Below are 16,386 nucleotides of genomic sequence, written 5' to 3' on the forward strand. Positions count from 1 at the left end.
CTGCTAATTTAGAATTTTATAAAAATATAATCGCATTGTAAGTATAGTTTCTAAACCAACAAAGAGTCCTTTCGTACAAAAGTTTGGTTGTCACAAGTAACAAAACCCAATAAAATTTATAACCGAAGTATTCAAACTTCGGGTCGTCTTCTCAAGGAATTGCAGGGAAGTATGATTTATTATTGGTTATGGAAAAAGGTATATTTATGGGTTTTTGAAAGGTTGAACAGGGAAATTAAATAGCAGGAAAGTAAATTAATAACTAGAAAAACTCTTGGCAAGGTATGAGAACTGGAAATCCCATCCTAGTTATTCTTATCAGGTGTGATGAAAATTTTTTATTGCTCCCACTTAGTTAACCCTTACTAAATAAAGGAAAGTCAAGTGGACTAATCAACTTGATTCCTCAAGTCCTAGTCAACTCCTATGAAAAGACTAGCTTTAGAGGGATCCAAATTAATCAGCAAATTCTAATTTTCAATCAACAGCTGAGTTTGACAACTCAAGTGTCACCAATTACTCAACCAAAGCCAAAAGGGGAAAAATCTAAATTATTTATATCATAAATAAAAGAAAACAATCATAAATCTGGAATACCTCAAATTGCATTAAATAAAGAAAATCAAATTAAACATAGGAATCCATAAACCAAATTGGGAAAGTAAACAAACTAAAGTCATAGCATAAATAGAAGTAGAAGAGAACATAAATTAAAGGAACATTAAACCTGGAATTGAGAAGGAATGAACCATAAACTAAGAGAAATCCTAAATCCTAAAACCTAAGAGAGAGGAGAGAGCCTCTCTCTCCCTAAAACCTACATCTAAAACCTAAAATTGTGAATTATGAATATTGTGTTAATGTTTCCCTTAATTCCCTTATTCTCCAGTCTCTTATTCTGTGTTTCTGGGCTTGGATTTGGGCCGAAAAAGGGCCTAGAAATCGCTGGGGGCGACTTCTGCACGTGGCGTCCGTCACGCGTGCGCGTCATTTAGAGATTTTCCTTTCCACGTGTACGCATCAGTCACGCGTACGCGTCGCTTGCGTTTTGCGCTAGGCACGCGTCCGCGTCATCCATGCGTGCGCGTCGCTGCCATTTTCTTAAAAACTCCATTTTGTGCGTTCCTTCCATTTTTGCATGTTTTCTTTCTATCCTCTAAGCCATTCCTGCCCTATAAAGCCTGAAATTACTTAACACATAGATCACGACATCAAATAATAATAAAGGATAATTAAAATTAATATTTTTAAGGCATAGAAAACATGTTTTCACATATATCATGGAATGAAGAAGGAATTGTAAAACCATGCAAATCTTATGAATAAGTGGGTGAAGAATTGATAAAAACACTTAATTGAGCACAAGATGAATCATAAAATAGGGGTTTATCAACCTCCTCACACTTAAACAATAGCATGTCCTCATGCTAAGCTCAAGAGAAGCTATAAGAGAGTGCAGAGGAATGGTAGAAAGTATGAAATACAGCCTATCTATATGAATGCAACTAAATGTGAAATGATTTTGCCTACTTGGTTAAAAGTAAACAAATCTTTTAAGAACAAATATGAACTGGATTTCACTAATTCAAATCACAAAATAAAGTACAAGTAAACTTGCAGAAGAAAATAGCTCATGAACGCCGGGAACAAGGAATCGAGCATCGAACCCTCACCGGAAGTGTATACACTCTAATCGCTCAGGTGTTTAAGGTTCGATTCTCTCAATTCTCTACTAATCTTACTTTCTAAGGCTTGCTCTTCATCTAACAATCAATAGAAATTTAATGCACAAATACACATATCAAGAGGTCTTTTAAGGGTTGTAATGGGGTTAGGGTCAAGGTAGGATTGTATTTGGTCAAGTGGACTAAAATCTGAATCCTTAATTAACTTAAACTTTCTACCTAACTTTAGACAATCCATATAATCATAATACCACATCTAACTATCCATTAACCATGTTTTCCACATATTCATGCATCTTAATTTTGAGTACAGTACATATGCATTGCTTTCACCATTTACTTTGGGGCATTTTGTCTCCTTTTACTTATTTGCTCTTTTTCTTTTCTTTTTCTCTTTTATTTTTTTCTTCCTTTTTTATTTTTTTTATTTATATATATATATATATATATATATATATATTTTTTTTTTTTTCATAATTTTTCTTTCTTTTGCTTTTCTCAAGGCATATGATTAAGGTATTGAATGCATGAACATATTCTCAACATTCTTTCACATTTTCAGAAAATTCTAACATACTCAATTCTCAAACCAAATGTTTCCAAACCCAATTTTCTCACACTTAAATCATAAGCACTCTCACTAGTCTAAGCTAACCAAGGATTCAAATTAAGGACATTATTGTTTTCCGCTTAGAGTTAATGATGTGCTAAAGTAAAGAATAAAGGGGTATAATAGGCTCAACATTGGTTTGCAAAGGATAATGAAAGGGTAAGGCCATATGGGTATATAAGCTCAGTGAAACAAGGGCCTCAATCATATAAGTGCATGCATACATCAAACCATGGAAATATAGAATTAAGCAAGACAAATATCACAATTTTAGAGAGAACAACAGACACCAAAAATAAAATATTGGTTGATAAAATGCAACCAATCAAATAGGCTCAAAAATCTCACAGGTTTTGTGTATTCGAGCTCTAAACCATGTTCCAGTATAATATTTCTTCAAACAAGTTTAACAAAAAATTTTAATAAAATTAGTGAAATAATCTAAAAAGTTTCTTGAAAAAAGTAAATATTACTTTAACCAAGTGGTGGTAAAATATGCACAAAATCAATCAAAAATAAATATGCAATCAAACATGCAAATGCAACAATGAACTACAAAGAAAATTAAACAATGGTGTTGAAAAGAAGGTAACTAACCCACGGAAGTCGCTATCGACCTCCCCACGCTTAAAGATTGCACCGTCCTCGGTGCATGCTAAGATGTGCATGTGGTTGGGTGGCTCCAACTGATGCCTTTCTCTAAAGATTGTGCAGATGAACTTGTTGGTTTTCCCATGTAAACGTCTTCTGTTTTCCTTCCTTGGTAGCCATCCTAAAAGAAGAGGAAAAAGAAAGAAGAAAAGTAACCCAAAAACAAAGATAGAAAATAATTTAAAATATGGTTGGGTTAATGCCAAATGATGAGAGTCTCAATTACATGGTAGCTACAACATGCAAGTGAGAAAACAGTAGAAGCACATGGCAAATCAAGAGTGCAAAAATATGCAACAATGGGGAAGAGATAGTAGGTAATGAAAGACAATATAAATTCATGTCAATGCAAAAGGGATACAAGTAACATAAAAGATGAGCATTGACTTAAATAATATTATCCAACAGTGTAAAACAAGTCAATAAGCACCAAATAATACCAGAAAAGATACAACAGTTGAATAAGAACATTTAACACTAATGGAAAAATAATAAATTTAGGAAAGAAAATAAAATATGCACAAAATTAAAATGCAATGAATAAAAGTATGCAAATAAATTAAGTAAAATAGAATGAAAGTGAAGAAGGATGAGAAGTTAAAGAGATGAAGAAGAAGAAAGTAAGAAAGGAGGAAGAAAAAATTAGGATTGGGGAAGAAAAGATAGGAATTCTGGCACAGATCTAGTTAAACTATGAGTCGCATGCGACGCAGACGCGTGGAGCACGCGTTCGCGTGATTAGCGTTATGTTTCAGTGACGCGGACGCGTGGGTCACGCGTTCGCGTGAAGTGAACTGTTCCATTTGCGCTAGAGCAGCCTCGCGTACGCACAACTCTCTGTTTCGTTTGCATAATGCCAAAATTTAGGGTGACGCGTGCGCGTGGGTGATGCGCACGCGTGAATGGCCTCTTTTTGAAAAATGACGCGGACGCGTGGGGCACGCGGTCGCGTGATAGGGCTTGTGCTTCTAGCATCATTCCAGCCCCACTCCATCATAACTCTCTGCCATACACCTTTTTACGTCGATTTTGCAGGGTCACGCATGCGCATGGGTGACGTGCACGCGTGGGAGGCTGATTTTTCAAATGACGCGGACGTGTAGGGCCCGCGTTCGCGTGGGCATGCTTGTGCCTAACGCATGCCTCCAGCCACGCTTTTGTGTGACTCTCTGCTTCTTTTCTTCCTTGTTTCGAATGCACCTATGACGCGTACGCGTCGCGTGCATTTTTTTTATGTAGAATGCATATGCAAATGCAGACTATATGCATGAACACTAAGAAAAATAGAATAAAATAAAACTAAGAATAAAACAAAATAAAATAAAACTAAGACTGAAAAAGAACGATCATACCATGGTGGGTTGTCTCCCACCTAGCACTTTTAGTTAAAGTCCTTAAGTTGGACAATTGGGGAGCTTCTTGTCATGGAGGCTTGTGCTTGAACTCATCCAGGAATCCCCACTAGTGTTTGTAATTCCAATAGCCTCCGAGATCCCACACTAGTTGCATAAAGCCTTCAAGTAAATTAAAGCAAATGATAAGGCCCCAAGAGTGTTGATTGTTGGAATGAATTCCGGGGTCCCAAACCTTGCTTTTGCACCCGTCTTTGTGCTTATCATCATTGTTCCAATCGGGTGGTAAGCAATCCGAATTCTCACTGAGACATCCAAACAGCTTTCTAGACCCATATAATTTAGTATTCTTCCAGCCATGATACTTCAGCCGTGAGCTTCCTACCACAATGAACCTAGGATTGGGTTGCCAACCACTAACCATCTCCCTCTTACTCTTATAGCCACAAAGAGCTTTGAGTTGCCCATCCGTCTCAAGCAAAGCATATTCAAGTGAGCTAATTAAGCTTAGAGATGAGAGATTTACCCACTTGAATGAAGGGATGGATGGTGATGGCTTTGGGGGAGAGGTCTCCAACAACCTTGGCAAGGTGATCTCCAGCTCCATTCCCTTGGGCTCTTCTTTGACAACTTCCACCTCTTTGCAAGCTTCTTCAATATCAACCTCTTCCTCTTGGTAGTTTTCTTCCAATTCGATCTCTTCTTCATTGTTCACCAAGGGAATGGGAGGTTGTGTTTCTTCTTCTTTAATCTCCATGTTAAGTCCAATGGGAGAGGATTCAAATGTAGATAAGAATTCATCAATGATTGAATCCATCTCTTGATCATCCCCTTCAAAGTCTTCAATCATGATATGCCTTGGAGGTTGTACACCCTCCTCAACAACAAATTCAAACTCCTTAGAAGCGGGCTCTATGACTGGGCTTTCCCATGGACGTTCCGCATCTCCTAAGTCTTCGACCAATTCTTCTTCTTCAATAATTCTGGCTTCCTCCACTTGTTCCAATACAAAGTCATGCTCCTTACTGTCCACTGGAGTTTCTAGTGTCTCCTTCATGCTACGTTCTTCATTAGATTCTCCACATGAAGCCATGGGAGTTCTTTGAGTATCCAAACGTCGGGAAGCTAATTGATTTATCACTTGCTCCAATTGATGAAGGGTCGCATGAAATTGATCCACTGTTTCCTTGAGGCGAGCATGGGATTCTTGGGTTGATAGATATGGACATGGTGCATATGGAAGTGGTGGTTCTTGGGGGTAATTGGATTGGAATTGGGGTGGGTAAGGGTTAGGGTCATACGGAGGTGAATGGTTGTAGGTGGCTTGTGAGTATGGTGGTTTAAAGCTATGTTGAGGAGGTGGTTCATTGGCATATGATGGAGCTTGCTAGTAACTACAAGGGGTCCACCATATCTATCATCTTGGTACGCACCTCGGAATGGTTCTTGACCATAGTAAACTGGTGGAGATTGGTTGTCACGAGAAGGTCCACCAAAACTATTGTCTGGGCATGCATTATAGAATGGTCGTTGTCCATGGTACTCTGGAAGGTGTTGTTGCCAAAAGGGTTGATCAGATCCTCGTGGCTCCTTCCATCTGTGATTGTTTCGACCTTGATGCATGTTCCTGTTATAGCTTCCATTCCTTTCAACAACATTAGAACCAAACTCAAAGCGACGAGGTGAGAACTCATAGTAACTAATAAAAATTAAAAACAAAAATAAAAACAAATAAACAAGCAAAATAAAATATTTACAATAACCAATAATAAGGCACACGCTTGCAATTTTCCGGCAACGGTGCCATTTTGACGAACAAGATTTCTGCTAATTTAGAATTTTATGAAAATATAATCGCGTTGTAAGTATAGTTTCTAAACCAACAAAGAGTCCTTTCGTACAAAAGTTTGGTTGTCACAAGTAACAAAACCCAATAAAATTTATAACCGAAGTATTCAAACCTCGGGTCGTCTTCTCAAGGAATTGCAGGGAAGTATGATTTATTATTGGTTATGGAAAAAGGTATATTTATGGGTTTTTGAAAGGTTGAACAGGGAAATTAAATAGCAGGAAAGTAAATTAATAACTAGAAAAACTCTTGGCAAGGTATGAGAACTGGAAATCCCATCCTAGTTATCCTTATCAGGTGTGATGAGAATTGTTTATTGCTCCCACTTAGTTAACCCTTACTAAATAAAGGAAAGTCAAGTGGACTAATCAACTTGATTCCTCAAGTCCTAGTCAACTCCTATGGAAAGACTAACTTTAGAGGGATCCAAATTAATTAGCAAATTCCAATTTTCAATCAACAGCTGAGTTTGACAACTCAAGTGTCACCAATTACTCAAACAAAGCCAAAAGGAGAAAAATCCAAATTATTTATATCATAAATAAAAGAAAGCAATCATAAATCTGGAATACCTCAAATTGCATTAAATAAAGAAAATCAAATTAAACATAGGAATCCATAAACCAAATTGGGAAAGTAAACAAACTAAAGTCATAGCATAAATAGAAGTAGAAAAGAACATAAATTAAAAGAACATTAAACCTGGAATTGAGAAGGAATGAACCATAAACTAAGAGAAATCCTAAATCCTAAAACCTAAGAGAGAGGAGAGAGCCTCTCTCTCCCTAAAAACTACACCTAAAACCTAAAATTGTGAATTATGAATGTTGTGTTAATGTTTCCCTTGATACCCTCATTCTCCAGTCTCTTATTTTGTGTTTCTGGGCTTGGATTTGGGTCGAAAAAGGGCCCAGAAATCGCTGGGGGCGACTTCTACAATTTTCTGCACATGGCGTCCATCACGCGTACGCGTAGGTCACGCGTGCGCGTCATTTAGAGATTTTCCTTTCCACGCGTACACGTCATCCATGCGTGCGCGTCGTTGCCATTTTCTTAAAACCTCCATTTTGTGCGTTCCTTCCATCCTTTCGCCTTGATTTATATGGACCATTATATTATTGGTTACTTCATTTTATATTATCCTAGACTTATATATATCATATCAAGCTAACAAATTAATAGCAGCAGGTGAAAGTATATGTATGCAAAAGTTTATGTGGTACTTATTAAGTTTTAAAGACAAATGGATCCGTGTTTAAGAAAATTAATTATTTATTTATTTATATGCTCTCTTTTTTTTAACATTTGTCTCAATAATATATAGATTTTATTAAGCATCATTATATATTTTAAATTAATATTATTATAAAAATACATTATTGATATTATCTTGATATTAAAAACAATTGATATTATGAATTTTCAATTTGTTTAGAATGAGACTGATAAAAAATTAAAATGGAGAGTATATATATAAGTTTTTCAATAAATATTGCAAATATCTAAATTTAAAATTCTTCGAATTTTTTAATTTATTCAACACACTAAAAATTTGATTCTAATGTCATATTTTTCTCTTAAAAAATTTTATCTCCATATCACCCTAGGATTTGGAAGGACTATTTCCTTCAAATTGCTTCAGTATAAATTTAGTTAGAGTCGTAATGAACTTATGCTTAGATTTTATGGTTATAATTTTTTATTTAATCAAAGTACAATTATATATAACTATTTTCAGTTAGAGTTACAAACTTACAATGAATTTATTTATATATAATAAATTCTGGTGGAACTCAACTTGAGTTTAACCAATCTTTCATTAGAAACATCTTTATAGTATGAAAATTTTTCATGACTAATACCAAAATTTTACCATGCATGATATCTTTTTAGAAAACTCCACCGCCTCTTCCAATTATCCATCTTCAAGCCCGAAGATATACTTGGTAATAGTTTTGATCAAATTGTCGATGGCTCTATTGACTTTAATGGAAAAACTTAGGACCCTCTTCTATTGATCCTTTTGAGACACATGCATGCAAGAATTTGATCATTTTCATTGTTCACATTAATGCAATTTATTTGGTAATCAATAGTGTCAATCCTAGTGATCCTGCAATATATACATATGAGTCTCTAATGTAATTAAAGCAATAATAGATATATACAAGGAAAATTTTTCAGCTTCTCTCAATTACACTCAAGTTCATCAGCATTCATTGTTGACAACTTGACATTCTGTTATCGCTGTGCTTTAAGAACCATTATAGTCTTAGTGACGAGTTGAGTAAAAAGTTTGGTTTAACATAATAACATGCTTTCTTCAATGAGTGAGTGGGATGGCAAGGTACATTATTAAATAATGTACGTTATGGTTATGTAAGTAATTATAAATTACTATGTTCCTAGACTGGGATCGCAAGGTATAAAGAATAAAGATTGTGTTTAATAAATCTGAAACCGAGTAAAAGAAACAGCCTTTTATTTTGTCCTAACGTTGAGAAATAAAAATTATAAAAAATGATGGTCCAAGATGCTAGGCCTACCAAGTTATATCGGGCCAGAAGAATAGTGACCCGTTATCCCTTCACTGTTGGGAGCAGGAAGTGATCGCTGCTCTGTTAAGCCAGCCTCGCGCGTTACCCTCCATTCTAGGGGCCGAGGGGCCTTGGGCCTTCGCCCAGACTACCGGGCCCAACTCTCAACTTGGAGTGGGCAGGCCAACAATTAGCCCTTGCAAGCCCAACCTAGCAGGCCAGAGCACTTGTCCCATCACCTTGATTGCCCCCACTTGGGTCACAAGCTGGTGTTACACAACTCGGCGAACGAACTAATACGGTGAAAAGCTTATAAGGACTATACTTTTGTTTTATCTGTCGATGTGAGACTATACTGAGTAGGGTTCATACTTTCAAGTTCCATCCAATGGAACTATGCTTCTTTCACGATAAGAAATCTCTATCAAAATAAGGGGAGTATGCTACCTCCCTCATGCTTCGGGATCTGGGAACCGTTGCTGCTTCCCGAAGCATTTTCACCACCCACCACATTGCAGGGCGGTTTATAGGGAGAACGTTTGTGCAGAGAAACCTCACACTAAGTACCTTGCTGATTTTCTCCCTGTATGTTGAATCAAGGGCAGGATCAATCACAAGATCCATTCCTTTCTGTTCCAACAAGGATGAGACCCATTTTACCAGATCATTTTCCCCGTAATCTGCATGATTAGAAGGTTTTTCGGTTACTAACTCCAAAATGACAACACCAAAGCTGTAAATATCACTCATTTCGTTCACCCGAAGAGTATATGCATATTCTGCACAGGACAAAACAAAACTTGGAGACAAAAGTCAATTTTTTTTCTATGTAGCTCTGCTATCTGGTTAATGAGTAAGAACTCCACACATTTTGTTGATAAATGCTCATTAGCTTTTTTCTTTTCACAGCTTGCAAACAACAGAAATCATGATAAGGTAAATAAAACAATATACAGTGTCACCCATAATAATTCCACACGAGTTGCTTATGAAACACAGCAAATTTCTTTATAGTTCAGCGTTATGAAACATTGTCATATAGACAAAGATAAACAAAGCACAAATACAAATTTTGACAGGCTCATATATTTACTCTGATTTGATATTTTAGAATATAGCATACACAACAAAAAGAGGACTCCAAAATACTGACTAAGTAAATATATAATTAATCAATTGTCAACTGAAATTCACCAACCTGGTGCAATGTAACCATAAGAGCCTGCAATTACAGACATGGACACCGCCCCTTGGCTAGTTCTATTAACAATTTTGGCAACTCCAAAATCAGCCACTTTTGCTCCAAACTCACTGTCGAGCAATATGTTGTTCGATTTTACATCCCTATGAACAATGAATGGCACAATACCATGATGCAAATAAGAAAGCCCCTCAGCAGCATCAATTGCAATCTTGGACCTTGTTGGCCAATCCAACAAGCTTTTCTTGTTACTCTTCAACATATCGGCCAAGTTCCCATTCGGTATATATTCATAAAGCAGGAGCCTGCTGTCACCACTGTTGTAGCAACTCCACAACCTTACTATATTTTTGTGCCTTATTTTTCCTAGTGTTTCAACTTCAACATCAAATTCATCTTTTTCAGAACCAACAATCCCAATTCCATCCTTGGTTTCTCTCCATAATTTCTTGACGGCCACAACAGCACCACTGCTTAGAACAACCTTGTAAACCTTCCCAGATGATCTACTCCCTATCACATTGTCTTCACTCATCAATTTCACAATCTCAAACTCATCAAAGCCTAGCTTATGAAACGACCTCCACTTTGAAACATTTAAACTTCTCTTCTTCTTTCTTAAGTTCCTGTATCTCACATAAAACACAGCCACCCCAAGGATGAACAAGATTCTAGCAACTGCAAATATCGACCTGAAAATCCATGCATACCTCCGGTACTTTCTACCCCTTGAGCTATGACATTTCCCAAATCCTTTAACACAAAGCTCAGGGTTTCCTACAAAACATATTTCATAATTCTTAGTGGCATAATGAGGCAGAACATCCCAAGAAAGCCGATTGTATGACAAATTGAACTTATTGAGCTTCAGATTCTCTAGCTCTAGAGGAATCTCACCAAAAAATTGGTTACTAGAAAGATCAAGGACAGTGAGCTCGACAACCTTCCTAATTCCTTTGGAATTGTGCTACTAAACCTATTATGTGCAAATTAAGCTCATTGAGTCTATTCAAACCGCTAATCCAACCCAGAATTTCACCAGACATTTCATTATAGCTCAAATCAAGAGTACCCAACTGGATCAATTTGGCCATGCTATCAGGGATTCTACCAGAAAGCTTATTATTACCACCATGAAACTCCAAAAGGTTATTCAATGATCCAATTCGGCGCAAAGGAGTTGTATGCTAAATGAAGGACCTTGAGTGACGTCATGTTAGTTAACGAGTTCGGGAATGGTCCGCTGAGGAAGTTGTTGACTAAGTCAAGTAACACGAGGCGGTGAAGAGTGTGGCTGAGTTGAGTGGGGATGTTGCTGGAGAGGTTGTTGAAGAAGAGGTCGAGGTGGCGGAGGGCGGTGAGGAGGGAGAGGGAGAAGGGAATGGTTCCAACAAGAGTGTTTTGGGAGAGGTCGAGGTGACGGAGACGGCAGCAAACGGAGAGGGATTGCAGGTGGCCGTTGAGAGTGGTAGAGGGGAGGTTGAGAGAGGTGATGGTGACGGTTACGGGAGTTGTAGTGGCGTTGCGGCATGTGACACCCCACCAATGGCACGGGGTTGTGTCTGAAGGGTTCCATGAAGAGAGTGAGTTGTCAAGGTCGGTTAGGTGGTTTTTGAATTGGAGTAGGAGGCGGCCTTCATGGTTTAGTGAGAGAGTTGGTTATGAACAAAAGAACAAGAGGAGGAAAGTGGTCATGAAACTGAAAGGAAGCATTATACTGTGGGGGTGTGTGGTTGGAGGAATATTAGAGCATTCCCAGGAATGTTTAGATGGGAATATCTTATTCCCATATTTGTTTCAAAGTTTTAAAATATATTTCCAGACAAGTTTTATTCCTTGGAATCAAAATCCCACTGATTTAATTCCCATCTCTCCCCTGGTTATCTTTAATTCCAATGGGAAGGGAATGTGTATAACAAAGTAAAAAGACCAAAATACCTTTGTTAATTTCACTCCAACCCTTCTTTTCAGATTTTTTCCAATTCATTTCAAACAAAATGAAACCCTAGCAGAGAGCCCCTCCTCCATGAAAACCAATCCCTAACGAGGCTTTTCTTCAAATTCACTGAGGTTCCACCGGCGTCGGCGCCGCCTCGCCGACGATTTGGATTTGCATGGCCACCACGCTTCTTATTCTAGAAGAAAATCGTTCTCGTTTGTGTTCGTCATCACAGCTCATCTCGGTTCACCGCCACTACGTTTTCGCCGCCATCATCGCGACTCTGTTCAGATCCTCTGTGTTGTGTGGTTGTGCGTGGCCTCTCTCCTCCGTCTGAGCTCGGTTGCTCGCGCGTCTCTCGCCTCTGTGTCTGCTCGAGTTGTGCTTCGTGTTCGTGTTGTCTCCCTCGCCTCTCTCCCTCCTCGCATCTTCCTGTTCCTATTCATCTTTTTCAAGAACAGGTTTGTTCTAGGTTTGAAATATTATTAACTTAATTTGTTTGGAATTGGAATGTGATTTCAGTTTCAGTTCTGAGCTCATTGATTATAGTATTTAATAGTGATTAATATCTTGCTTTGATTAGGTCTAATACTTCTTTCTGTCTACTCATTCCTGTTTTTATGATAATGATTCATGTTTGAAAGGATTTTTAGGAAAAAAACATCAATTTTTTGTGAATAAGTTATATGATTCTGCTGGCTGTGATATTTTGTTATGTGAAACAAGTTTTTTTTTTTTTTTATAAATATTAGTTATGTTTTTGTCAGGAGTATGTGCATTGAGTTGCATGATGGAGATTTTCTCCAATGTTGTGTTTGAGAGTTTGCTACTATGGTTGTTATTTTTTTGGACCATGCTTGATTGAGGGATTTCTTTGGACTTGTGTTGTATGCATTTGATTTCCAGTTGTGAAGCAAAAGAAGATTTTTTATTAGGCAAAAGAATTATTAATCCTGCTCTTGATATCATGCGAGCTTCAACAAGTAAACATAATTATGAGTGAAATGAAATGATGAATCATCAATGTAATATAACTATCTCATTAAATTTTGACTTGACTGTCCAATTTGCAATTTGTATCTCTAATAAGTACTCTTCCTTAATTTGAGTCAGAGTTTGCATTTTAGTTTAGTTGGTTCCAAGTCATTGTTATTGCATCATCATATAAATGACTCACTACTCAAGTCAAGCCATAGATTTAATATAAACCATAATTCGCACCAATACCATCTTTCACTTCTTTTATTTCGTATTAACATTTCTTTCCTATGAACAGAAGTTTTTTTGTTTTCACAATTCGCACCAATACCATCTTTCAACAAGAAATTATAGCTGTTGCTGCTTCTAATTGAGCATTTTTTTTCTTTTTGGTATGTTGATGTTTCCTTCTCTTTCTCTCTTTTCAGCTTTGCTTTGATGATTTGATATGTGAGAATTTTAGATTGGTTGGAGTTTTATGTCAAGGTTTCTCTTTCTCTTTTTTAAAGTGAACTAAAGAACAAACAGATTCATAGTTTAAATCTGAGGTTCCACTTAAAAGGAAAAGTTCCATCTTAACGGAGAGATTGGTAGTAAAATCATGGTGTAAAAGGTTATTGGTTGTGGTATTCTTTAGTTTTTTCATGAAACAAGAAGCTGAATCTGCATCTTATAAGCCAAGTAGTTGTCTGATCTATGTTTTTGCTTCACATTTGAAAAGATTCAGATACTGTGCTTATGGTTTTATATCACAGTGTATTACATTGGTAGATCCACTGTCTGCTCATAATGCTTTTGCTGATATCACTCTGTGAAAATGTGAGAAGGACACACAAATGGGAGTTTATGATTGATACCATAAAACCAAACAAGCAATAAAATATGCTTCAATTGAGAACTTCCTGATATCAAATTGTAGTTTCCTATACCAATTGTATTAGATACTAGATAGTAACACTTTACTGTATTAGCTGAACAGCATTCTCATTGATGTTGAGTGCCACTGTCCTGTTGTCGATAGAAAATAGAAAAAGTAATTATAAAATTCACACTACAAATATAAAAATGGATTGAGAGAAACTTATCTGTCTATCTTGAATTCTCGATCTGGTTTTCAATCCACTGAAAAATATTTCTGTGAAAATTTGGATAAAACTCATTACTAATTTTATGACTAGTTTTTACTATTTACGATGGGAACGAACAAATGCCATTCAAGTGAGGGTTGGTTTGTTGCAATATATCTCATAGTTGTGTGATTCCTTGCTTCAAGATGATGAAAATGGGATTGCAGTGATTCTGTGATTGGCCTTTACTTACTGTTCTTTTCATACTTGTGTGATTCCTTGCTTCAAGTTTATAAAAATTGATAAAACAGCTTTACTTTTTCTGAATACCATAGCATTTAGCACATGGATTGTTATTATTGCGATTGTTTCCCTATAGCTTAGCTTATAGCTATATGGCATAATGTGTATGCTTTTTGATGTGTAGGAGTCACTAATCGTTAAGAAAGTAGGGTTCTGTTTTTTACTTCATTACTCAGGTTTCAATATTGAATTGTTAAAAAATTGTTAACATTATCTTTCTTGATATATATTATGAATTTTAATCAAAATTCATTTCCTTTATTTTTAAATTACCTCATACTCGTATACTAAATTATAAATTCAATAGACTTCAACTTAAGCTTTTAACTTACAATTCTTTTTGGGTATTTCTGGAAATTCAATATAAAAGTTTTTCCTTTTTTATTGGATTAAACATGCTAAATTTAGAATATTCAAAAATGCATTGTTCTGATGTTTCAGTTTATTCTCAATATCTTCATTGCACAAATTCAAATAGTTACTGTTATAGTTACTTCTTAGGCAGAACATATTTTCTTGTGTGAACTTTATTAATATGTATGTGAACTTTATACGAGTATACAAAAATGCTAGGCCTATGATGACATGGGAGTTCAATGAGGTTATGGTTATTATTTGAGTGGGTTCATTAGACTAGTATTAGTAGTATACCAGTGCCTCTGGCTGCTTGTGTTTTGGATTAGAATTGAAGTTCTCTAATTTGTATAAAGCATGGTTAAGACCGGGTTCTCTTTTTTGTATCAATGTAAAAAGTAAGATATTTATCTTTTTGTGTCTTACTACAAGAGTTGCTGGTACTTCTTCATTACTCACATAGATTGAGCATGGTTTTCTTATGTAGCTTGTGTGCACCATCTGTTTGGACAAAATTAAACTTTGAAATAAAAAATATTTATATATATCATATTCTTATATTATATATATATTCCTAAACTTGTCTTTTCTTGTTGTTTCCTACTGCATTGACATTGCTACCAGAAAGAAAAGAAAAGAAAAGTTATTTATATTCCTAAACTGGCCTTGCTTGATTTTTTTTTGCAGAATGGATTCCAAACAGAAGATGAAAGTTATTGCCTGCTTGATTTTACATTTCGAATTAATGAATGACCTTATGATTAAGTTGTTGATAATTTGCTATGTTTTGATTATATTGCAATTGAAAAAAAAGAAAAGAAAATGGAATGATAGTTATAGTAGGCAAGTAATAAGAGATGTTAGTGTTGATAGGATTATTTATTTTAGTGATCTAGCATGTATAGAAAACACAAGAATGGATAGATGTGCCTTTCATGCATTGTGTAACATGCTTAAAAGGGTTGGAAGGTTAGAACCAAGTAGGAATATGGGTGTGAAAGAAATGATTGCCATGTTTTTACATATTATAGCACATGACGTCAAAATTAGAGTAATAAAGAGACAATTTGTGAGATCTGAAGAAACAATTAGTAGGCGGTTTAATGATGTATTGCTTGCTATTTTGAGATGTCATAATCTCTTACTGAAGAAACCTCAACCATTTAGCCAGGATAAAATGGATGAACGATGGAAATGGTTTAAAGTAATTTATTTTGCTAATGTTGTTAAATCTCATATGGTTGGTGTTCTTTAGAATTGAGTTAATTGATCTTTGTTTTGGATTTTAGGATTGCCTAGGAGCCTTAGATGGTACTCATATCAAAGTCAATGTCCTTGAGGCTGATAAGCCTAGATATCGAAACAGAAAAGGTGACATAACAACCAATGTGCTTGGAGTGGTTGCTCCCGATATGCAATTTATCTACGTACTAGCGGGTTGGGAGGGTTCAGCTGCGGATTCTAGGGTATTGCGAGATGCACTATTTTGCAATGGGTTTAGTGTTCCCCAAGGTATTTTATTGAGACTTTAATATGTTATCAAAGTAACCATTTGATCTTTCATTAATTTTGTTCAATTGTGTATGTCACACTAGGTCATTATTACTTATGTGATGCTGGATATATGAATTGTGAAGGATTTTTGGCACCTTATAGAGGACAAAAATATCATTTGAGTGAGTTTAATCCACATAATCAACCCAGTACAGCTCAAGAGTTTTTTAATATGAAACGCTCACAAGCTAGGAATGTCATTGAAAGGGCATTTGGAGTATTGAAAGCAAGATGGGGAATTTTAAGGGGAAGATCATTTTATCCTATTAAGACTCAAGGAAGAATTATAACTGCTTGTTGCCTTTT

General features: G+C 36.1%; 1 protein-coding gene and 1 non-coding gene across 2 annotated transcripts; both read right to left on the minus strand.

The window, feature by feature from the left end:
• Nucleotides 1–8,614: 8,614 nt before the first annotated feature.
• On the minus strand, nucleotides 8,615–11,053 carry LOC107605256 (receptor-like protein kinase HSL1). Its single transcript, XM_088503255.1, has 2 exons — nucleotides 9,883–11,053; nucleotides 8,615–9,463 (listed from the first exon to the last, which is right to left on the minus strand). The coding sequence occupies exons 1-2, from the start codon at nucleotides 10,418–10,420 to the stop codon at nucleotides 9,090–9,092; spliced, it is 912 nt and encodes a 303-aa protein (XP_088359381.1). The 5' UTR covers nucleotides 10,421–11,053; the 3' UTR covers nucleotides 8,615–9,089.
• Nucleotides 8,664–8,970, minus strand: LOC148576213 (signal recognition particle RNA). The gene has a single exon (XR_015903058.1).
• Nucleotides 11,054–16,386: the final 5,333 nt, after the last annotated feature.

This window comes from Arachis ipaensis, chromosome B1 (genome assembly GCF_059453495.1).
Source record: "Arachis ipaensis isolate K30076 ecotype BB chromosome B1, ASM5945349v1, whole genome shotgun sequence".
NCBI classification, from domain to species: Eukaryota; Viridiplantae; Streptophyta; class Magnoliopsida; order Fabales; family Fabaceae; genus Arachis; species Arachis ipaensis.

Bases quoted from the DNA above. Each gene is read 5' to 3' on its own strand.
- LOC107605256 (XM_088503255.1), bottom strand. From the start codon at position 10,420: ATGAGTGAAGACAATGTGATAGGGAGTAGATCATCTGGGAAGGTTTAC. The intron at 9,464-9,882 runs GTTGGTGAATTT...TGTCCTGTGCAG, and splicing joins TTATGGTTACATTGCACCAG to AATATGCATATACTCTTCGG.